This window comes from Poromitra crassiceps, assembly GCF_964638095.1.
Source record: "Poromitra crassiceps genome assembly, chromosome: 18".
In the NCBI taxonomy this organism is placed as follows: domain Eukaryota; kingdom Metazoa; phylum Chordata; class Actinopteri; order Beryciformes; family Melamphaidae; genus Poromitra; species Poromitra crassiceps.
Window position 1 is genome coordinate 2584283 of NC_139636.1, and position 24055 is coordinate 2608337.

General features: G+C 43.9%; 3 protein-coding genes across 4 annotated transcripts in view; 1 reads left to right on the forward strand and 2 right to left on the reverse strand.

The window, feature by feature from the left end:
• Nucleotides 1–3830: 3830 nt before the first annotated feature.
• fibina (fin bud initiation factor a) lies at nucleotides 3831–5292 on the reverse strand (the record flags this gene model as incomplete). Its single annotated transcript, XM_083654599.1, has 1 exon — nucleotides 3831–5292. The coding sequence occupies one exon, from the start codon at nucleotides 5290–5292 to the stop codon at nucleotides 4663–4665; it is 630 nt and encodes a 209-aa protein (XP_083510725.1). The 3' UTR covers nucleotides 3831–4662.
• Nucleotides 5293–11139: 5847 nt separating this feature from the next.
• slc5a12 (solute carrier family 5 member 12) lies at nucleotides 11140–22233 on the forward strand (the record flags this gene model as incomplete). Its single annotated transcript, XM_083654145.1, has 16 exons — nucleotides 11140–11493; nucleotides 13488–13553; nucleotides 13688–13739; nucleotides 14070–14137; nucleotides 14532–14686; nucleotides 15385–15525; nucleotides 15623–15752; nucleotides 15850–15938; nucleotides 16257–16369; nucleotides 16560–16627; nucleotides 16747–16833; nucleotides 17049–17224; nucleotides 17602–17705; nucleotides 18247–18374; nucleotides 18480–18498; nucleotides 22088–22233. 16 exons carry the CDS (start codon nucleotides 11140–11142, stop codon nucleotides 22231–22233), a joined length of 1896 nt encoding a protein of 631 aa, XP_083510271.1.
• Nucleotides 22234–22547: 314 nt separating this feature from the next.
• Nucleotides 22548–24055, reverse strand: part of ano3 (anoctamin 3) — a gene marked incomplete at both ends in the record, with an annotated part of 52415 nt that continues 50907 nt past the window's right edge. The window contains 3 exons of one of the 2 annotated variants that reach the window (XM_083654578.1): nucleotides 22548–22730; nucleotides 23210–23405; nucleotides 23505–23664. In XM_083654578.1, coding sequence (XP_083510704.1) covers nucleotides 22548–22730; nucleotides 23210–23405; nucleotides 23505–23664 — 539 coding nt within the window. The remainder of the gene's footprint in view (nucleotides 22731–23209; nucleotides 23406–23504; nucleotides 23665–24055) is intronic. The other variant, XM_083654579.1, reaches the window with a different exon arrangement.

Below are 24055 nucleotides of genomic sequence, written 5' to 3' on the forward strand. Positions count from 1 at the left end.
AACCACTTCTGAACACTGAGTTAACGAAGCCCTGTGACCAAAGCGTGAGTGAGAAAACTGTCAAAAACAAAACCGTTCAAATACACAACAGAATACAGGCGCGGATTTGCAATAGCTGCGAACACATGCGAACACACACACTCCAAAATGCAGGATGGCAGGGGCAACCCACCCTGCTCTGCCTCTACCACCCTGCTCTGCCTCTACCACCCCGCTCTGCCTCTACCACCCTGCATTACCCTACTCTGCCTCTACCACCCTGCTCTGCCTCTACCACCCTGCTCTGCCTCTACCACCCTGCGTTTCAGAATCCCCCACCGCCCACTTTTAACCAATTGGCATGAACACAGCACACTCCTTCACACACTTGACCTCCATGACCACAGCACACTCCTTCACACACTTGACCTCCATGCCAAATTTCAGCGCCCTGCCCCTGCCATCCTGCATTTTGAAATCCACACCCACCCCCTTTTAGCCAACTGGCATGAACACACACACACACACACACACACACACACACACACACACTTCCATGCCAAATTTCAGCTCTCTGTCCCTGCCATCCTGCATTTCGAAATTTCCATGCACCCCCTCCCCCCCACCACACACCTTTTAGCCAACGAGACAATTTTGGATCACTAGGAATCTCGTGCGCTACGCGGGCTTGATTCCTATGGTGGAGACTCTGGAGATGATGCGCTATGGCTGCAGTTATGGAAATTGCCCGCTCCGTGGGCTCCCTTAATCGTGTCTGACAGACAGACAGACACCGCCCACCCACCTAGGTGCCATCGTGCAACTGTGTGCCATCGGCTCATACTACATCACAGTTGCTCGAGTGACATCGATGATGACATCATCACTGATGACATCACAATTTGCTCAAGTGACATCACTGATGACATCACAATTCTCAAGTGACATCACTGATGACATCAACACTGATGACATCACAATCGTGAAGGAACCACACCGCTGCGAACCACAGACACACACCGAGAGAATGTAGGGAAACAGTGTATGGATAAATCCAGGAGGCGGTAATGCAACATAAAGGATGCCAAACTGCCAAACGCACGCACGCACGCACACACACACACACACACACACACACACACACACACACACACACACACACACACACACACACACACATACTTGACGTCCATGCCAATTTCAGCCTCCTAGGGGAAAAACTGCCCGCTAAAGGGTGATTAACTTTTTGTGGACTGACCAACTGACCAACCACCCAAGAGTGACATAATAGAGCAAAAAGGCCATTGCTTAGCTGTGCACTAAAGTAAGTTGTTTGTAGTAAACACTTATTCTAATCACATACTGACTTCTGACCGTCAGACATTATAATTTCCTAATAATGTTGCATTGATTATATTAAAGATCATTTTCTTTCACTGGCAACACTCACACCAGCCTGTGTGAGCCGTCATTACTTTCCTGCAACGTTCATGGGAAATGAAATCTTTCTGACATCTAATCCAAACACTGGCTTCACTCATTTCCTGACATTTAGCCCTTAAGCGGTTCCTCCACAGAGTTATATTTATTCTATTCATACCTTTATAATATGCAGTGGTAGCCTTGAAAGAAGTCTCCCACAATGTGTATATCCTCATTTATTGTTGGAGAGACCGCCGAAGCCTATTCTTTCTCAAATAATACAACCGAAAAGGAAATTAAAACTTGAGTCTCTCAGCAGGCTGTCAGATTATTACTCACACCTTCTGACAAGATGAAGAGATGAGCCATTTTGAAATGACTAAACTGTTCCTTTCTGGGTAGAGCAGCAGTGCAGCAGAACAATCACTGTCCTATACAGTGTATACATTGTACAGTGTATACATTGTGTATACAATGTATAGGACAGTGATTTTTGGCTGCACTGCTGTATAGTATACACAGTACATGCAGTAAAAAGTGTATATATATGTATAAAGAATGATCACACAGTAAAATACACCACAGTGATACATGTCTTATTTATACACTTGGCACTTGCACTATACCTAGAAATTAGTGTATAGACTACCTAGTTGTTTTACAACATCGTCACCACAGGTGTTGTGTGAATTAATTCCATACACATTAAAGTATCTGAACAACAACCAACTTGTATCTTCAGCAAAGAAGAAAAAGTAGTATACTAGTAGTAGTAGTAGTAGTAGTAGTAGTAGTACTTATACTGTAAGTATGATAGGAGTAATGGTGGTGGTGGTAGTAATAGCAGTAATAATAGTAGCAGTTGTAATAGTAGTAATATTTTCATAGCTGCTGAATTACAAATACTGACATTCCTCCACAGCCTGAGGTTTCCTTCCAGCTGTCTGCGCTCGGTTCTGTCTGCGCTCGGTTCTGTCTGCGCTCGGTTCTGCGGTTCTGCTTGCAGGACAAAGCAATGAGGATCCACTCTGAAAACAACAGTGTTGGACTCTCCTGCTTTGAAGTGTCAGGGTGCTCAAGTTATCCCGCAGATGAAATATTAGAGAGAGAATAAATGGTTTAGGGGGGGAAATAGACAAAGAGGAGGCAACATGGGTGTGTGTCACTTCACTACGCCTTAGTGACCCTTCATTGTCTTTCAAACCACGCTCACACATTGGAAATTCAAAGGCACGCGATTGTTTCCTGAGCTCTCTGCTGTGCAGTGAAGACCCCGGGCAGTGAAGACCACAGTGCTTCTCAGAGGTCTGTGGGTTTCTCACAGGGTCGTACAGCCACACGCTCTCTGTAGCTACAGAGAGCTGCTTTTGAACAGGGGTCCCTCAGGGGAAGCCAGACCGTGAGGAAAACCAGACAGAGGAAATCACACCCAGTTGCGCCCATGGCAGCACCATCTGGCTGCCTCACATCTACAGGGACATTATCTCTGTGGTCATGCTTAGCAGAAGGTTTGTGGTTGCTGCAGTGGTTGGGTAGGAATGAGAGCAAAGGTACAACAGTTTAGTATCAGAGGCATTGAAAATATTTAGCTCAAGTTCTTTGAAGCAAAAGGCTGGATTTGATTTGAGCGTGGGACTCAAAAGAGCAACTCGGAGGAGCAAAAAAACAAATGGGATGTCATGTGTAAACAAGGGCAGAACAGCAAAACAAAGCAGGAGTCATATTTTGATCAAGATTTAAGACATGCCATTCAGAAGCTACATCTAGCTGAAGAGAAATGATGTCATCCAATATGCCACAGACACAACTTCAGCACAAAAGCATTTCATATAAACCACCGATTTGATGCATTGTGACACTGAAACGAGTAGATAATGAGGAGAGCGGTCGCCTTTGGGACAAAAATATTCCTTACTGGAGTAGATGACTTCCAGATGGAAGTGGGAGGCAATGACAGACTTCAGACACAAATTAACCATGCAGGGCCACTTGAAGGGATCGTCAATTAGGCTCGACTTTGAGCTCTTTGGTCTGTCACTTGTAATACTCTACCGACAATAGATGCAGGGATGCAATGGAACCAGGGTCCCATTCCACGGACAAAAATAAGAAGTTCACACTTCAAAGCTTTAATTGTTTATGTAAACCACAAGCATTAAGAATGGAGGGTGTTTATGGCTGCCCTATAAGTCATGTTTATACACTGCGGACATTGTCTCAGGAAAAATTATTGGGAGGGCATGCGATAGACTTATTGCCAGTAATGAGAAAACCCTTTAATTTCACATGGGTGGGGAGAATCAATCAATCAATCAGCCAATCAATCAATCAATCAGTCAATCAATTACATTGTATGACATGTTCAAGTAGAATATTGTGTGCTTGAGAGAAAAAGGCAGATCAATGATGAATATTTGAAGTATTTATTTGATCAGTGATGAAAGAAATCTTCATAATATCCTCGAACAAATTGTAAAACAACCTCACTTAAAACATACTGGCAACATGGGCTGCTGTGCTGATTCATAGGCCAATAAATCCACGTGAAGGGTCTCTGTTATCATACTCTACTTTCCGTGGGTGAGAATGTCTCAGAGGTGGCACTGAGGGGCCCGCGCAGGCTGCATGAGTTAGCTTCACGTTTCATCTCCCCGCCCGTGTCCGGACTGAGGAATGTGTCCGTGTTTTTCTTAGAGCTCATTCCAAATGATACATTTACAAGGAATGGGGATAAAGGTCACAGATACTTAAGACACTTAGGAAGGGCGTTCTTCAATCACCGTGAACTTTCCAGTTGTGTATATTGAACTGGAGGGTTTATCTCTCTCTCTCTCTCTCTCTCTCTCTCTCTCTCTCTCACACACACACTCACTCACTCACACACACACTCACTCACTCACTCACTCACTCACTCACTCACACACACACACACACACACACACACACACACACACACACACACACACACACACACACACACACACACACACACACACACACACACACACACACACCTAATTTAGTACACATTAGGGCCATGGACCACAGTTTGATACAATTTTGTCTCTCCGACCCAAATCTGAGAATATGAATATAGGCGTATTGTTAGATCTGATTAGTCTGATAGTCATTCTTCTAAATTTTCGAGGCCTAATTGTGTTGACTTCTTGTAGGTGAAATAATGCTGCTCACCCTGAAACCCCTTTGGTGGTCCGCGCCCCGGACCCCATGTTGAGGACCACTGCCCTATACGCCATCCCACTACACAGAAAGATACTCTGTTTTCAGACGGCTCAGTCTGGTCCCATGACTACGAATGATGAGAGAGAGCAGCTCGTGCTTGTCTTTCAGTCCCACAGCTATGTCCGTAGTGTCCCTCAAAGTCTCTCTCACATCATTAATGGGCTTGACTATATAGCCGGTGAGCTGTTGCTCCTCTTTAAGGTCAGTGTCTTGGCTCTGTTTGAACTTGACCTCCAGCTCCAACAGGGACTTGTCCACACTTGTAAAAGCCTCGCCTATCTGGGATATCTCTCGCCGCAGGAACTTCCCGTAGCTGTCCTCTCCGTCCAGGTCGGAGGCCACGGTCCGGCCGATGCTCTCCAGCAGCCGGGCGGCGTCCTCGGTCAGATGCTTGGTGATGATGAAGTCGTCCCGCACCACCGCGTCTCCATCCTCCTCCCAGGGTCCCCCGCACGGCCGCACGTCCGAGAACTTGAACAGCATCTGGCACTTCTCCGGGTCTTCGGTCTCCTCGTAGTCCCCGTCCGGCACAAAGAAGTGATGGAAAGTGCCATTGGAGATCTCCGCCTGCAAGGGCCCCGTGTAGACCGCTGAAGAGAGGGGCAGATGTACGGAGACGAGCAGCAGTAGCAGCGAGACGGGAGCCATGGTTCACCTCCTCTCTGTGGCGGAGAGCATCAGGCACTGGCACGAGGCTGATCCAACACACAGTTTTCATTCTGGACTCAAGTTACACAGCCAGCCCCCCCCCTCCCTTCACCTAAAAGGCACAGCCTGCCCCAAGTCAAGTGGGCCCCCGACTGTTCTCCTGTTACTGCAACCACCACAGTGTCAGAGTTGCAATGCAAGCCGCTGTGCAGACAGGCGCTTTACAAAGTCACACAAGTAAGGCCTATAATTACAGGTCAGTTGGTGTTATTATTCATGCAACAGCAGAAATTGCATTGAAGCGTGTTACAGTAAAACGATTTGAACCGAAGCAGCCTTTAAAGTCGATGTTCCAACGCCCAGTTTGCCTGCTTGGTTTTAACTGCAGTGTCAGCAATTTGCGCGGCCCATGTAATATTTTACAAACGTCAACATGACAAAGAAAAACATTGGAGTTGGGAAAAAAAACATGAAGAACTGTGGAGTCAGGGGGGAGGAGTTTAGAGTCAGGGGGGTGGAGTTTAGTTTTAGGAAATGATGGCATGATGTGATGAGCATCATGAGAATTACAACTGTCAGAGTGAAATAGACTTTCTGATCCTAGTCAGCCCCTGTTCAGTGAGTTCAGGTTGCTTCCATCTGGCCGCAGCAGATATAATCTGCCAAGATGCAGGATCGATAGATTGAAGGACTCATTTGTCCCTGCTGCTATTGGCCTTTTAAATAACATGATGTAATTCTATGTTTTGTGTGTGTGAATCAATCAATCAATCAATCAATCAAAACATTATTCCAGACTCAAGGTCCATATAAAAAGACATACAACACTAAAAAGAATCCCTACAGACAGTAGGGGGAAAAAAGCAATATTCAAATAAATAGTGCAGTGTTCATAAGAGCGACATATACCAGTGTCTCCACCGAGGTGAATGATATCTGACATCACTACAGAATCAGAATCAGAATCAGAATCACTTTTATTGCACAGTATGCAAGTTACATACGAGGAATTTGTCTTAGTGTCTGTATGCAGCGTAGCGGTCACATCAATATACAGAGATAAGAAGTAGGAAGATAACTAAAGACAATCGCAAAGTTGCAAGTGCAATCAAATCGAGTAAATATATACAATATGTACATGAGTGGTGAAGTGTTCTGTGGATGATAAATATGAATTTACGTTGGATTTACATGAGATTTACAGACTGAGTTAAATAGACGTTAAATAGGCAGTGGATTTACATGAATGTACAGTCGGAGTTAAATAAGAGTTTACATTGAATGTACATGAAATTTACAGGCTAAGTTAAATAGGCATTAATGTGCAGGGAATTTACATGAATTTACAGTCCCAGTTAGACAGGCATTATAGACATACAACAGCGATTTATCAACAGCTTGATAATGACATTCTGTGATACATTTATACATGTACATCAGATTCCTCAACAGTGCCTGGAAGGTGTTAACACCTGCCGTGACAAACATTTGACTTGCAGAGCTCCATCTAGGTCTCCTGAGCAATATTCTCATGGCATCATTATATCATTATCATTATCATTATCATTATATGCCACTTGAAGTCTGTGCATGCTTGACCTCCTGTAATCTGACCACAGGTGGGCAGTATAGAGTCAGAGTGGTGTGCAGCAGTATAGAGTCAGAGTGGTGTGCAGCAGTATAGAGTCAGAGTGGTGTGCAGCAGTCTGCTCTAAACAGAGACACCTTCACTCCATCTGTACACATGTTGAACTTGCGCGGAAAAAAGTATTAGCTTGTGCATAACATTTTACTGCATTGTCTGTATATATCATCACCATCTGACAATTCCTCTGAAATAAAATTACCTAGATATTTAACCTTATCACAGACAGTAAGGTTATTATCAGACAATTTAAAAACAGGAAATTTCAAACATTTGTCCTCTTTGGTTCTGCAAATTAAGACAACACTCTTACTGGCATTGTGTTTGATATCATGTACCAAACCATATTCAGTACATATTGTGAGGAGCTGCTGGAGACCAGCACTACTCTGGCTCAGAACAACAAGATCATCTGCATACATTAAATGGTTCACTAGGGTATTACCAGTGAGGCACCGAGTGTTACAACCATTCAGTTGCTTGGACAAATTATCAACATACAGATTAAAAAGAACTGGGGATAAGATTCCCCCTTGACGGACCCCATTACTAACCCCAAAAGGGGCTCATACACTGTTGCCCCACTTGACTTGCATGGTCTGATGGGCATACCAAAAGGCCAGGATCCTAACAATGTAGCTGGGCACACCTCTTTTTTCCCCATATTTTATTTTGTAATTTTGAGAACATAGAAAACAAAAACAGGCTCAGACAAAAAACAAAAACAAACAAAACATACATATACCAACATTAATGTTACAACATGGCGCTACCAGCCGCGTCAAGTGCATAATGTGCTTGTAAGAAATGTGCGTGGAATCCCATGCAAGGGGTCCATAAGAAGTCAGCCGAGCAAGTTACTTGTCGCTCTTAACCTCACCTAAGTAGGCTAGAAATGGGTCTCAGATGATTGTGAATTTCCTAAATGAATTGGTCCTCAGGAACCGGAGTCTCTCCATATGTATAACCGAGACCATGTCCGTCAGCCACAGCTGAAAAGAAGGTGGAGAGGGGGACTTCCACTCCTTCAGAATAAGTCTCTTGGCGACAGTCATCCCCTGCGTCAGAGACTGTATAGCCATAGGGAGGAGCAGAGAGGATTCTGAGCAGCCAAAGATGGCGAGTTCCGCCTCCGGCTGAAGGGTCTGCTGTTAACTGAGCAGAGCTGGACTATAGATAGACTCCTGTCCCATATCATTTCAGACAAGTCAACCTCCCTAATCCTTTCAGTAGGGGCCCTGGTAGAGTCATCAAACAGACATGGGCGACACCTCTTTGACCTAACATGACAAACCGCTTTTTATGATTGACACAGTCAAAGGCTTTAGAAGCATCAATAAAACATAAAAGAACTGAGGAGTTTTGCCGTCTGTATTTGTTTACAATTTCCTTCAAGGCATAAATACAGAGGTCAGTGCCATAAAAACCAAACTGATTGTCTGTAGAGGAGATGTACTCTAACTCTATCCAGCCGTATTCTTTCCAGAACTGTATGCTGGCAAGAGCTATTATAGGCCTATAGTTATCTAGGCTACTCCCTTTACCAGCTTTCTCCTTGATAACAGGCACTAGGAGAACAGACAGCATTGTGTCTGGTAGTGAACCATAAAGCCAGCCAGTAAAACAGAAAGCAAGGAGAGGAGCAGTCCTTGGACTGGCAAACTTCAGATGTTCGGCCGTGATGTGGTCCAGGCCACTTGCTTTGTTATCAGCTAGCTTGTGCATAGCTTGATACACCTCATGCGACATAAACATCATTGAATCATCACACTATAACATTACCTGCCTCATACAGATCACAAGCAATACAATTAAATAAGGTGCTATAGTGGCGACGCCATAGCTCAGCTATATTGTCTGTACCAGTAATTCCATCTACATTGCATGGTAGTGACGTTTTACAACTGTTGAGAACTCTCACTTCCTTCCAGAAGTCAATTAGATTATTATCAAGCAGCTTCTTAGCCATGGAGTCAGCCCGCATGACGTGCTCATTTTGACAGATAAAACGGATTGCATACTTATACGTGGCATTAGTCACTTTCTTTTGCTCAAACACATGACCTTGTCTGGGCTTGCCTGCTATGACCCATGATGATTTAAAGGCTTCTGCATGGGTCTCGACTACATGCTCGTTCCAGCCAGGTCTGACATTAAATCTCTCATTATTATTATTATTATTATTATTATTATATTATTATTATTATTAGGTGGCTTATGTTTATAATAGGGATTACTGCCTCTATATGTAATATATGATTGGAATTTGGAAACCCTCATTAGTGTGTTGCTTGCACCTGTGTTCTGCAAATATGGCACATGATATCAAGTACAGCACTTGCATCTCTAGGCAAGTGTACAGAGTTTAAGAGCTTGTCTGTGCGGGCATAATAAGCTAGGATATCCTCCCTAGTGAGGGCTGACCAGTCCAGCTTGTCTGAGCTGCCACTATTAAGATGCCTAGTGATACCAGGCAACTTTTCAACATTGATTGAAATAGCTACACGTAGGCTACATGATCAGACGTTGTAGTCCTGTGCAGAATGTCAATACACCCCAGCGAGGCATGTGAATCGTTTGTGTGTTGATTGTATTTACTGCTGGCTGTTTAACAAATTGCCCCTCAGGGATAATAAAGATTACCTTACCTCAGTGGTTCTCAAAGTGGGATCCTTGGGGGTCCCCAGCGAAAAGGGGGATCATTTATTTTCACCATATTCCATCCAAGTAACACAAGGACTGTATGACTATTTTGGTCATGGGTTTCATACACTTTCTGTAATAAAATGTCCTTTTACAGTCCCCTATAGAAGCATTACCACGATTTCTAAAACACGATTTCAGACGGACAAGCCCGTCTTTTATTGTCACACGAACACTTCAACACATGCATGCGGCCACAAACACACACTCATGCTGACGGTGGCCGGTGAAATTTGTCCTCTGCATTTGACCCATCCAGGCTTGTCCTTTCCTCCAGGGGGCAGGCCAGGAGCAGTGGTCGCTTTTTCTTTCCAGCGCCCGGGGACCAACTTTGGATGTTGTCGTCACTGGTCGGATGACGATCTTCTGCATGTTTTTAGTGGGGGGTTATGTACGGAGGAACCCCCTGGGGAGCACGGGGAGAACATGCAAACTCCACACAGAAAGGCCCTTTCGACGAGATAGCCCACCTGGGCAGTAGGCACTGAAGATATGGGGGAGTCACAACTCCAGCGGCCACAGCGTCCCAGGCGAGAATCGAACTCAGGACCTTCTAGCTGTGAGGCGACGGCACTACCGACTGCACCACCGTACCCCCGTACCAAAACATCTAAAAGCAAAAATCGTATCAGATGGGGACCCTAGCTGGAACAAAATCTTATCAAAAGGGGGTCTGTGGTTCAATTTGCGTCACTGTGATGTGGAAAAAGTTTGAAAACCACCACCCTACTTTCCTTACCTTAAATCATGGATACTCAATTTACTTTGCTCGGGGGCCACTTTTGCAAAATGACAGGAGGCCAGGGGCCAGTTAATAAACAAACATTAATAATATAAATTTTTCTGTAGTGGATTGTAGGTTTTTGGGGTGCCAGGCGGAGTTTAGTCTGACAATTTTGTGCACACAGGATAGTTAGTTAGGTTAAGTTAGTTAAGTACAGTATAGGTGCCTGCGTGGCGAGCAGGCAGCGATATTTTACAAAAATATAGTACAGAAGTACAATTATAAAATAATGTGTATTTTCTTCTTCTTTTTTCATCCAAAACTTACTTGATGATTTTTAAAGTATTTCAACCATCAATGAGTACAAATGTATCAAACAAATTAGAACATTTCCAAACCAACAAGCCCACACCTCACCCACCCACCCTCAACAAACCTGTAATTTCCCCTTGTGGGACAAATAAAGGATTATCTTATCTTATCTTATCTTATCTTATCTTATCTTATCTTAAACCCACCCTCATTTAACTCAGGTCATGAAAAACAGAAAAGAAAAGAGAAGAAACAAGGAGGATTAGGAAAGAGGCAATTGGGGCACTTGCTGCGGTAATATTTAACCCAGTTTGTAAATTATCTGCATACAGAAAACGTTAAATCGCTGTCAGTGATCCTTGAATCATCAACTCATGCTGATAACTTTGGAGTGTCTTCATTGAAAATCCAGATGAGAGGAGAGGAGCCGTCTGAACCAACAACATCCACTAAGCAACCAGTCATGACAGTCACAGATGACAGAGTGGAGACTTTTAAAGTGGGGGACTATGCAGTGTTTGCTTGTCTTTTCCTGGTTTCCTCTGGCATAGGGGTGTTTTTTGCGGTGAAGGAGAGGAAGAAGGCTTCGTCCAGAGAGTTCCTGGTCGGGGGCCGACAGATGACCTGTGTCCCCGTGGCTCTGTCCCTCACCGCCAGCTTCATGTCAGCCGTCACCATCCTGGGATCCCCATCTGATGTCTACCGCTTTGGGGCCTCCTTCATCCTCTTTGGGGTCGCCTACAGCGTTATGGTCGTGGCCACTGCAGAAGTCTTTGTGCCTGTTTTTTACAGATCAGGGATCACAAGCGCCTATGAGGTAAAATTAATGTTTCACGTTTGCAAGGAAGCATTATTCATTTTTTTAATTGGCGATTGGGCGCTGTGTGGGATTTTTTAGTGTTGTGATTTGGCACTGTGTGGGATTGTTAGTGCTGTACTCAAATGGATGAGTTAATGCACCTGCTGCAGAAAGCACTTTCACTTTGAATTTCAACCAGCTTTGTATCATTACAAAATCACAGTAGTATATTATGCTAATAAATCAGTAGTACATGCAAATAAATCAGTAGTACATGCAAATAAATCAGTAGTCAGTAGTACATGCAAATAAATCAGTAGTATATGCAAATACATCAGTAGTACATGCAAATAAATCAGTAGTATATGCAAATAAATCAGTAGTATATGCAAATACATCAGTAGTACATGCAAATAAATCAGTAGTATATGCAAATAAATCAGTAGTATATGCAAATAAATCAGTAGTATATGCAAATAAATCACTAGTACATGCAAATAAATCAGTAGTATATGCAAATGAACAATGTTTAACCTCCCTCCATCTTGCCTGGCCCGAAAGCTCCCTGTTCATTCACAGAACTTCCTGGACCAAATGATGTTATAATGATGTCATTTGGTCCAGGAAGTTGTGTGAATGAAGGTAGAGAGAGCAGTACTGACAGTGATAGTGACAGTGACAGTAATACTGACAGTGATAGTGACAGTGACAGTGACAGTGATAGTGACAGTGATACTGATAGTGACAGTGATAGTGATAGTGACAGTGATAGTGACAGTGATACTGATAGTGACAGTAATACTGACAGTGATAGTGACAGTGATACTGATAGTGACAGTAATACTGACAGTGATAGTGACAGTGATAGTGACAGTGATAGTGACAGTGATAGTGACAGTGATACTGATAGTGACAGTAATACTGACAGTGATAGTGACAGTGATACTGATAGTGACAGTAATACTGACAGTGATAGTGACAGTGATAGTGACAGTGATAGTGACAGTGATAGTGACAGTGACAGTGATACTGATAGTGACAGTGATACTGATAGTGACAGTGATAGTGATAGTGACAGTGATAGTGACAGTGATACTGATAGTGACAGTAATACTGACAGTGATAGTGACAGTGATACTGATAGTGACAGTGATAGTGACAGTGATAGTGACAGTGATAGTGACAGTGACAGTGATACTGATAGTGACAGTGATACCGATAGTGACAGTGATAGTGATAGTGACAGTGATAGTGACAGTGATACTGATAGTGACAGTAATACTGACAGTGATAGTGACAGTGATACTGATAGTGACAGTGATAGTGACAGTGATAGTGACAGTGATAGTGACAGTGATACTGATAGTGACAGTAATACTGACAGTGATAGTGACAGTGATACTGATAGTGACAGTGATAGTGACAGTGATAGTGACAGTGATAGTGACAGTGATAGTGACAGTGATACTGATAGTGACAGTAATACTGACAGTGATAGTGACAGTGATAGTGACACCATGGCAAAACTGTGCCGAATGACATCATTTGGGACCAGGACGTTCTGTGAAAGAATGAGGAGTTCTCAGTCCAGGCAAGATGGAGGGGAATGAAACATTGCTCATTTGCATATACAGTACTACCTATTTTGTAATGATACAAGTGGCCCTTTACCTTCACAATGCACCTGTGACTTGCTGCTCGGGCTCATCGGCACCAGCTCAGGCTCGCTCGCTGTTGAGCGTATAGTTAGGGTCCACACTGATGACTTGAGTCAGTCAGGTGATTACATTCTGCACACAGGCGGGAGTCTCCTGGGCTGCAATCCTCCACATCCTGTGCTGGATAATTACATCAGCACGCAGCTTCTCCCCATACGCTTTCAGCATATGTCACTGATACGTGCAGCTTCTCGGCCTCGCACAAATTGGAAACATATGGCGAGCTGTAAATATAGGGCCTGAAACTGCTGTTTGTTATCTTCTGTCTGATCCATCAATGCAATTTCCATATAGTATTTGGAGCTGCGGTTCTGCAGGGGGGTTCGTGTTGTTGCAACACTCATCTACATGGTGCAGACAGTAAGTTTGCACACACACACACACACAGACATCGGGATATTGGTACCAGTGTGTTTGAGACATCTATTGAAAACAACAACAGAAGAAGAATAGAAAATAATGTTTCATTGCATTGGTGCTGACCCACATTTCAGATCCTGTACACAGGAGTTGTGGTGTATGCTCCTGCCCTGGCCCTCAACCAAGGTAAATCACATTCAGCAGACTATCGCCTATTTTTTTTTTTGCCCTGCTGCACACAGCACATTTTACAGTATAGACTATTTAGTGTTGATTTTTCAGAGACAATTGGCAAGTGTTGATTTGGGAGTATTTATCCACCCACACGGCCGATGTGAGCTGGGGCCACTGGTAAAAAACTAAAGCCTTAAAATAACTCTGATGAGTGTGGACTTATGCTACATGATCACTGGCATAAGTGTTGATTTCTCCACGCAGAGTAGTCAGATCAACACTGATGAAATAGATTAGGTTAATTGTATTAATGAACTATCTATCTATTAATTATCTTTGCAGTGACAGGATTCAATCTCTGGGGATCTATCTTTGCCACCGGCATCGTGTGCACCTTCTATTGCTCACTGGTGAGTGGAGAAACCACAGCTTCTCTGAAACCGAAGACAGTGTGAGTATAGACTTCCTGACAGGCAGGCAGGCAGGCAGACGCTGTCTGCTTCTGCTCAAGTGAACACACATGAATAAATATTCCCTCTCTTAACATAAACACTGTTAAGTTAAGAGCCAGACAGAGCTGTTACCACTGCCTTAAAGCAGATGTGGCAGCAGATGTCACAAATATGGACGAAACAATTTAGTCGGGCGTGAAGGACGTCCTCGTTGATCATCTACTGTCTGCCTGTGTGTGTGTGTGTGTGTGTGTGTGTGTGTGTGTGTGTGTGTGTGTGTGTGTGTGTGTGTGTGTGTGTGTGTGTGTGTGTGTGTGTGTGTGTGTGTGTGTGTGTGTGTGTGTGTGTGTAGGGAGGGCTGAAAGCAGTGGTTTGGACAGATGCCTTTCAGATGGTGGTAATGCTCGTGGGTTTCCTGGCGGTGCTGGTCCAAGGTGGCAGGAGGGTTGGGGGGCTGGAGGCTATGTGGGAGACAGCGAAGACAGGCGGCAGACTCACAGTCTTCGAGTAGGTGTTGATGTTCCTCACGCTCATGAGATGTAAAACCGCAAGAGTTTGTTATTTTCATCCACTAATGTCACTCACATCATCACCACAACAGTTTAGTCAGTGATTATCACTGGAAACATTTCAAGGAAATATCCAGCCTAAAAAACCGTTAGTGGCGATGTACAGTACTTTGAATTCCTGGGCCCATTTTGTCGTTTGATGGTGTATTTTTCATATCGCCACTGAACCAAAATGTAGAGAGTGATGCGATGTCAAAATATTCCCACTGCTACAGTAGCAGTGGGAACGTGCTACAATGGAGTTTAGTAGCAGAAACACGTACCGCTATGCAAAACATCAATGCTAAACGTCAGGTTTCAGAGTCAGTCCCTCCAATCAAAAGGGATGGGCTTCTTTCTAGACTCACTATTTTGTACTGACATTCAGCCATCATACATCCATGCTAGAAGAAGAGGCAGAGAGACAGATTTCTCCACAGACTGCACTCTCAACAGACCAGAATGCAATGCAGCCATAATACGTTCTGCATCCCTTCTCTCGTTGAAAGTCAGTCTGAGAAATGTAGGAAATCACTAATTGAAATTGAAGTAGATGAAGCAGGTTGACACCCAAAGTTGAGTACACCAAGAAAGTAAATAACAACACTTCATCTTCATCGAATTGACTGTTGAGGGTAAATAATCTCTTCTCCCCAGCTTTGACCCCAACCCACTGAGACGCCACACGTTTTGGACTCTCTGCATCGGAGGCACGTTCACATGGCTCGGGATCTACGGCGTCAACCAGTCCACCATCCAGAGGTGCATCTCCTGCAGGACTGAGACCCACGCCAGACTGTAAGCATCTGCTCTCCTAACAGTGAATAGATGCAGAAGAGACTGGGCCTGTGGTGAGTGAAGGCCATCTCAGCAGTGTTGTGTCGTCACTTCTCAGGGCTTTGTACCTGAACCTCCTGGGTCTCCTGCTCATCCTGTTTTGTGTTGTGCTGTCTGGTCTCATGATGCACGCTTTCTATGTCAACTGCGATCCGTGGACAGCGCAAAAAGTTTCAGCCCCTGACCAGGTGTGTCGCTGTTCTCCACACAGGCTTATTATTGACATAATGTCACTGCCTGCTCCACTGCTGTAAAACTCACACGAATTATGTGTTTTCTCACCAGCTCATGCCTTATTTTGTGATGGAAATTCTGGGGGAGTTCCCGGGTCTTCCAGGACTGTTTGTCGCATGTGCCTTCAGCGGAACTTTGAGGTTGTAGAGGCATACCTTCTGTTCAACTAGATTTCTCCTTTACACTGATGAGTAAGGTTGTTGATGACTAAGCAAACCAATCAAGTATTAAAGGAGCAGTTCACCCAAAAGTGAAAATACTGTGATCATCTACTACCCCCTCATGCCAGTTGAAACGCAGGTGACGTTTGTCCATATAACACATAGGAGGTTGCCAGCACAACTTGAGAGAAAGTATATGGACAAACTTCACACCTGCGTTTCAACTGGCATGAGGGTGAGTACTGTGATGATGACAGAGTTTTCACTCTCGTTTCATTTCTAAATGACGGCCCTCAGCACAGTGGCCGCCAGCATCAATGCCCTCGCAACAGTGACCTACGAGGACTTTGTCAAGCAGCGGTTTGAGAATCTGTCCAACACAGCCAGCATCTGGACCAGCAAAGCACTGTGTAAATATACAACATCCAACATAGCTCCAGATGAGTCTGCTCTGCACAGCACAAACGCAACACTGCAAGATGTTACATTTGCATGCGTCAGGAACACTGCATGTGTCCACATTTGTCATGGAAGATGTTGCCACTGACATTATAGCAATAAGTCCGAAACCACGAGATTCACACATCTACATTATTGCAGGTGTTTTCTTTGGAATAATCTGCACCGTCATGGCAGTCACTGCCTCCTACATGGGAGGAGTTTTCCAGGTAATTGCCATGAAATGTGCTGCATCATGCTTTACAAATGCTTATATACAGGACATCAATTAGATCTATATTGCAAAGATTGCTTCATGTCCCCCCCTCCCCCCTCCTCCTATTGCAAGGCTGCTTTGAGTATCCATGGGATGTGTGGCGGTCCCATGCTGGGGCTTTTTACACTCGGTATAATCTGTCCCTGCACCAATTCTAAGGTAGGTTGATCACCAGTGTCAAAGTGTTAGTTGAATTCCACATAATTGAATGATGCCTTAAAATATAGGTTAATACTAGTACTACTATTATTATTAATACTACTAATAATAGTCATAATGACAATGATGGTGATGATGATGATGATGGTGGTGGTGGTGATAATTCAGTAGATCATGTCTAGTTGAATGAATCAAGCTGACTGTTCATGGTTCAGGGTGCTGCAGCAGGTCTGATAGCAGGTATCACCTTGGCCTTCTGGGCCGGCGTGGGTTCCTTCATCTATCCTGCTCCGCCCGGTAACGCCCGGCCGCTGCCTCTCAGCACAGACGGCTGCATTCAGGTCAACTCAACTGCCTCTCCTGTCACTGACACGCCATATCTTCCACACAGGTACCCATTTCACAACCAGGCCCAATTCTGTTGCACTGACATCTCTACTGACTACCTGCAATTCCAAAAATGATGTATATAGGTAAAGGGTATTTATTGAATGCATTTAAATAAAATGCAAAGTCCTCAGACAGAGCAGACACAATACTGGTCCCTGATTTGAGTGATTCTTTAACAAGGGAATGTCCAGTTGTGATGAGTTGTCAGGAATTCCTTTGAAACTCCCATAATTAAATATATGGAAGAGCACAGTAAGCAGCCTCTCTCTCTCTACTCTTCTTGGTGTGGACTGACAGGATTTGGTGACACTGGCTGGCTGAAGCATCAGTGCTCTGATGATTTGTGTCTGTGTGTTGTGACTCCTTTGTCCCCTGCAGGCCATCCTTGGCTGACTCCTGGTACTCCCTGTCATATTTATACTTCAGCGCCGTTGGATTTATGGCTACGGTCACTGTGGGCCTCCTGATTACCTTCTTAACCGGTACTGTATCTGTGCTTCATGAAAGACATCAGTCATCTGGACATTCTCAGAGAGACCCAAGAATGAATGCTCGTTGACTGAAAGATAGCGAAAGTGGTCGAAATCCTTGACTCATGATGCTGCTGTGGTTGGGGATGATGTCCGGGATATCTTTAAAGCTGGACCGCACCAAATGAGAGAGCCGCAGTTTCCTTGGTATTAAAGGAACAGTTCACCCAAAATTTTTAATTCTGGCATCATCTACTCACTCTCATGCCAGTTGAAATACAAGTGACGTTTGTCCATATAACACACCAGCACAACTGAGACAACTGAGAGAAAACCAGCTGACTTCACTTGTACTGTACTGAAGTCAATGGTGACTGGTTTAGTAGAGATGACATTTTTGGATGAACTGTTCCTTTAACACAACTTACAGTTCACTTTGTGCGCAGCTGAGTTAGACAAATACCCTCTGTATTGTCTGTAACATAGTGAATTTTGTTGTAGGCAACAGACAAATAAATTCATTTGTAAACAGCTACTGTACTTTTCTCCATAGGATCCAATAAGGGCAAGGATGTGACACCGATGCTGATCCGGCCAGTGTGTAACGTTTGCTGCTTCTGGTCAAAGAGGTACAGGAAGATGTGCTGGTGTGGAGTCCGTCATGATGATGATGGAAAACAGGTGAGACAGACACAGCTAAAAACAAATGAACAAAACAGATACTTTTGCTATTAGAACACAAAACCAAACCAAACGTGAACCAAATGTGTGTCTTTCCCCCTGCAGGCTCTGGAGTGTTTAGACTGTGCTGTAAAACATGAAGATCAATGTTCCCACCAGGACACAAACACAACATCAGCAGTCAGAAGAAACGGCCCGTCGACACCGGTGGGGAACAGTCAGAAGTTAAAATCCTACACGAATGCTGGGTTTGTCGTGGAAACACAGTCTTTTTAACAGCACTTTACGTGTATGGCCTCTGGCAAGAAGGCTTGTGGTTTGTGAATAAGGGGAAAAATGTCCACCCTCCATTGCCCTTGTTTGTTCCATAAGCAGATTTAGTTACACTTGGATAGTCATAATAAATGGATATATCAAACCGACTTGTTGGCCAGGGGGTGTTCTTTCTGCTGCTTTGCATTATAGTAATAACACAAATGAAGACAGCATTTGGGTTTGATTTAAAAGATACAATCCATGATTTATTACAGAAAAGAGTGCTATCCAAATGATTTTATGTTACATCCTTTTTATACATTTCAGTATGTTTTTACATGTAAACAGGAACGAAGTCAACAACGTTATTGATACACTTCATGTCACGACTGAGAACATCCTATTGTACAGTTAAATCTATGGTCTAACGTCACTGTCCTGGACTCCAGCACAATCCTATCATGGATTAAACAAGAGGAATAGCATATAGGCATAGAACCAGCCTAATCCCCCTCTGGACCGATGGATATTTAGATATGTGCAAGGACACGCCTTTATTACTTCATATACATGATCCCTATTCGGCTATTGTAGAAGGCATGAGAAACACCTTTCCACCACTGTGCAGCATTTGTATTTGTGAGAAGGTGAACCGATGCTCTCAGAGCGGAGAAGATGCTCTCAGAGCGGAGGAGATGCTCTCACAGAGGAGAAGATAACAGGATTCAGTTCCATCTGAAAAGTATTTGTGTAGCACGGACAAGGTGAACCTCCAAGGTCACATTGTTACTCATTCATTAATACAATTGCCATTAAGAGTTTACATGAATGCAGTCACCCATTAAACATTTCAGCTGCTAGGGGGTAAACGTAAATCTATTGTTCTGTTGAGTAAATCTAGTGTTCTGTCACAGACCAAGTCTGAAGATTCACATCTTTCTTTTTGCATCAGACTTTCCTTGAAATTCAGCTCACGAGAGAATTTGACATGAATCAGTCTAATCACATCAAACAATAACAAATATTCTCAAATGTGGGTTTGTCTCATCAAATAGGGGTCCATGGCCCTAACAGGGACTAAATTAGAGTCCTTGATATGAAAACGGTTGAGAATCACTGGTCTAGAACATCATTTGAGGCCAAGGAGGAAATACTCCAAAATAAACTTCCAAATAAAAGTATCCCCCGGCCGCATCAAGAAACTTGTACATCGGGCTTCTTTGAAATCTATTTCACTTCCAAAATGATCAATAATGACAAAGGGGAGGTGATGTGTTTGAACTTTACAGAAGTTAGCTCTGTTCAAAGCAGGTGTACGTCATGACGTCATGCATACTCCACAGTACAAATGTACCAGTACATCTAATTCTGCATTTCTGACACTTCAAAATTAATGCAGCACTCAAGGATTACAACATGCATAGATTTTCAATGTTCACATACCAGGGAAGATACTTTCAAAAGCTGGACTAAACATCTAAATATTGGAACATTATTCAAATAAAAAAAATCTCTATCTCTTGTGAGTGAAAGGAGATGTGACTTGCAAATAATGAATAATAGTGAATCACTGGGTTTATGACGTGAAAGCATTATTGTTACTTTTCAGTCGACAATCTCCAATACAAATCATTCTGATCTGCCATAATGTATGCATTGTGCATTTAATGCAATGAAATAAATCATGCTTTTAATGTGTTTCATCTCTTTTTTTTTTTATAACTATTGTGAGGGTGCATTACAGTCATGCAAATGCACTGTAGTGCAAAAATATGTATCTAAAAAAAAGCAGGATAGCTTTGATTGCTTCTTACAAAATATGATAAAAAGTTGATCATCTGCAAACATTCGGAGGACACCTGAGGAATGCGGACGGTACATTGCCTTATCTGAGGGTGGAAACAGGCCAACGCATGCTGGTTGCACTAAAATAAGTCCTATAAAACATTACATACATCATGATACCTCTGAAAGGTATATACAATGAGAAGTAAAATAAAAGGAGATAATCAGTGAAGAAAAACATTATACATACATACATACATACATACAGTACATACATACATACATACATACATAATTGACACTCTGCACTCTACAGAACTCATAACCATTCATCTCAAAATGAGCAGAACAGGGAGTTTAGGGAAATGACTTGATGTGATTTTGACCAAGCGTCACAGCTCTCTTCCTCTCTCATGCTGCCTGTTTTGTGTTTCCTGAGTTCTCGTCAGGCTCAACATGGCGACTCTCATCCACTGCATCAGCAGCACAGACCACAATGGAAGGCAATGCCGTGGCTATGTGTTTAACTCCAGCTCACTTTTCTCACTTTCACATTGGTTAAGGAAAGAACGCCGCTGAAACCGCGTTGAACTGTCGCACTCAATCAAAAAGTTCTAGGAACTAAAGTGTGTGAATGTTGGTGTGCTTTCTGAGCGTGGAACAGTAGAATGGATGCACTCGAGAAATCCAGCATCCAAGCCACAGGTATTTCTAATCTATGCAACTTTTCAACCACGCTTCTGGGCTTCCAATAGCAAATTAGAAACAGACTCTGAGCCATTGAGCGCAGAGCGGAAGAGCAGATTTGTGGCTCCTGCATGTGAGTGAGTGTATACGTTGTTCACGATGGGAGTCGCATTACAACGTATACATATTTCCAAGCCATTAGCTGAGACCGGAGTAGGTAGTGTGGTGTGACTCCCATCCAAAACAAATCCCTACAGGAGAGTTCAGAGAGTTTACAGCAGATCGTGCAAGAGAACGAGGAGATAGAGTATTTTTTTTTTGCACTTGAAAAGCACGTGCAGCACAAACAGGCACACGTGATGTTGCTGACACAATTGCGGTGTGCACTACTGTCTGTAGGCACAATCAGATCGCACCAACTTCAGATCTCCTCAACTCCAGCTCAGCAGCAGTAGCGTAGACAGGGATTAGCACACGGCTCGCACACTGAGCACAAACATACATGAACCACCAGGCATCAAGACAGGGGCTTTTGTCTATCAAAAGATACAAAACAAATTATTACCATGCATGTTACATGATTTCAGAGAATCCTCTTTCAAATGTATGAATGTTAACATCTTCCACAATTTGTGTCGGGTTTTTTTTTTATCTGCTGTTTACGAATCGACAATCGGCATGCTTCAAGGGCAACATACAGTCACTTTGCATAAACATAATCTATTATATTTGGTAGCCACATCACCAGAATCACTTTTGCGACAAGAAACAATAAGCGCCACTGTTACGCTCTGTCACATAACCGGTAGAACGACGGCCATGTCCATGGGAGACAAACGTAGCCAAATTTGTTGCGCGTTGCACTACACTGGGCTGCCAAAGCAGGATGCTAGCTGCCACACAGAGAGAGTGCAGGATGAGTGCCAAAAGTGAGCAGTGGTGATCTGCAGCCCTTGATCTGCATAGTAAACATTGCAATTGTACAGGTTTCCCCAGTGAAGCCATGACACAGCACAGGGCCAGTGAAGCCATGACACAGCACAGGGCCAGTGAAGCCATGACACAGCACAGTGAAGCCATGACACAGCACAGTGAAGCCATGACACAGCACAGGGCCAAGCCTGCTGGATGACGCTACAGTGAGGGAGCGGGGTGGCGGTTGTGGTCGGAGCCAAAAACCAAGAACAGCACCAACACTGGACGTGGAGATACAGATGGCGAGCGAGCGGTCAGGGTGGGTGACGCCTGGGTTGAAGCCAGGCAGGTTTGGGGAGAGGTTCTCAGGTCTGGTTACAGGAGAGGGTGTGTCTTTGGTGTGTGTGTACAGAATCAGCCGGGTGGTGAAATTGGACTCTCCAAGCTAACACAGATCGATAAGCAGGTTGGGGAGGTTGTGCCTGTGAGCTGGGGGCTATGTGATGTGTGGCGGAGTCATGGGGGGAAAAGCTAAGGCCACTCGTGGTGATAACGCTTTCCGTTCTTCTTCTTCTGCTTCTGCAGGTGCTCCAGTTCTGCTTCGTACATCATCTCTTGCATCAGATACTTCTCCCGCCTCATACGATCGCACAGACCTTTTGGCATGTCCGGAATCAGGTACGCAATGAAGGACTTGATCCCATACACCAGGTGCTGAGGAAGCAATTCATTATTCTTGTGAGTCACCTTCCAGAGAACATCGTTTTAGTTGCCTGCATATGTTGAGCGTGCAAAGCTAATTACTGTGTGGGCTGCGTTATACTCGTTAAATAAAAACAATTACACATTTAATGGGTGAAACCCTTCTCCAAACCACCTCCAAAGTGCCAAGTTTTCAAAAGCTAAGAAATTGACACCATGGATTTTTTTTGTTTATTCTGTGAGTTTTGATTGTGCTTCATCAACCCCAAGGCTCATAGAATTGTCTCGACCTATAGAGGGGCATGTAATCCTTCAATTGTTAAAAACATAAACATTTTAGGTTTTCACCGGATATGTCAATTCATAAGTGATTAAAAAAAAAAGAAATCAACTAAAAACCTATAGTCACTTAGCGACTTCAGCAGATATAGGGAGATTTAGCCTTTCTTCTGGTAAGCACAAAAAGAAAGAAACGTAGAGTGCCAACAGACCTCAAAGACGATGATGAAGGCCAACCTGGCAGCCAAGACGTGCCAGAACTGCAGGGTGAAGTCATACGGCACGCTGCTCCAGGGCGGTGCTCTGTAGTCTCTGTACCTGCAGTATCTAGACTGCACGTGGCTGCCGTTCCTGGGCTCGCCCATGTCAAACACAGAGAGGCTGCTGTTCATGTAGCCTCGCAAACACCTGGGGGGCAGAAGAGAATCTGTGAAAAGCAGCAGGTGGGAAGTCAAGCCGCCCACGCCAGATGGATTTAATGTTTGATGTGTTAACATTCTGCTACACATATTCACACACTTCTCATGTCGGTATCCCTTGTCCACGCACGGGCCGTATTTGAAGGCGTAGACAAAGCGGGGGATGTAGTCTGAGGTGATGGCAATGACAAAGGCATTGGTGATGACTGCCAGCACGCCAATACCTTCGAGAATCCCATGCCAGATACCTGGCAACCAAGAGAGAGACAGAGAGAGAGAGTGGTGAGAGGCTGGAAATGAACATTGTTCTATATATACACTCACTGAGCACACGTACTAATACTGGGTAGCTTCAGCTCAATGTCAATCGGCTACCAAAGTGACATCCAGGCTCCAGGTTCAACGTGCTGCATCCAGAGATGCTTTTATGCTCACCACAGTTGTAAAGAGCTTATCTGAGTTAACGTAGCCTTTCTGTGTCTGTGCTCCAACTGTCTGATGTTTGATGTGAACATGAAGTTAATGTAGCCTTTCTGTGTCTGTGCTCCAACCCGTCTGATGTTTGATGTGAACATGAAGTTAATGTAGCCTTTCTGTGTCTGTGCTCCAACCCGTCTGATGTTTGATGTGAACATGTTT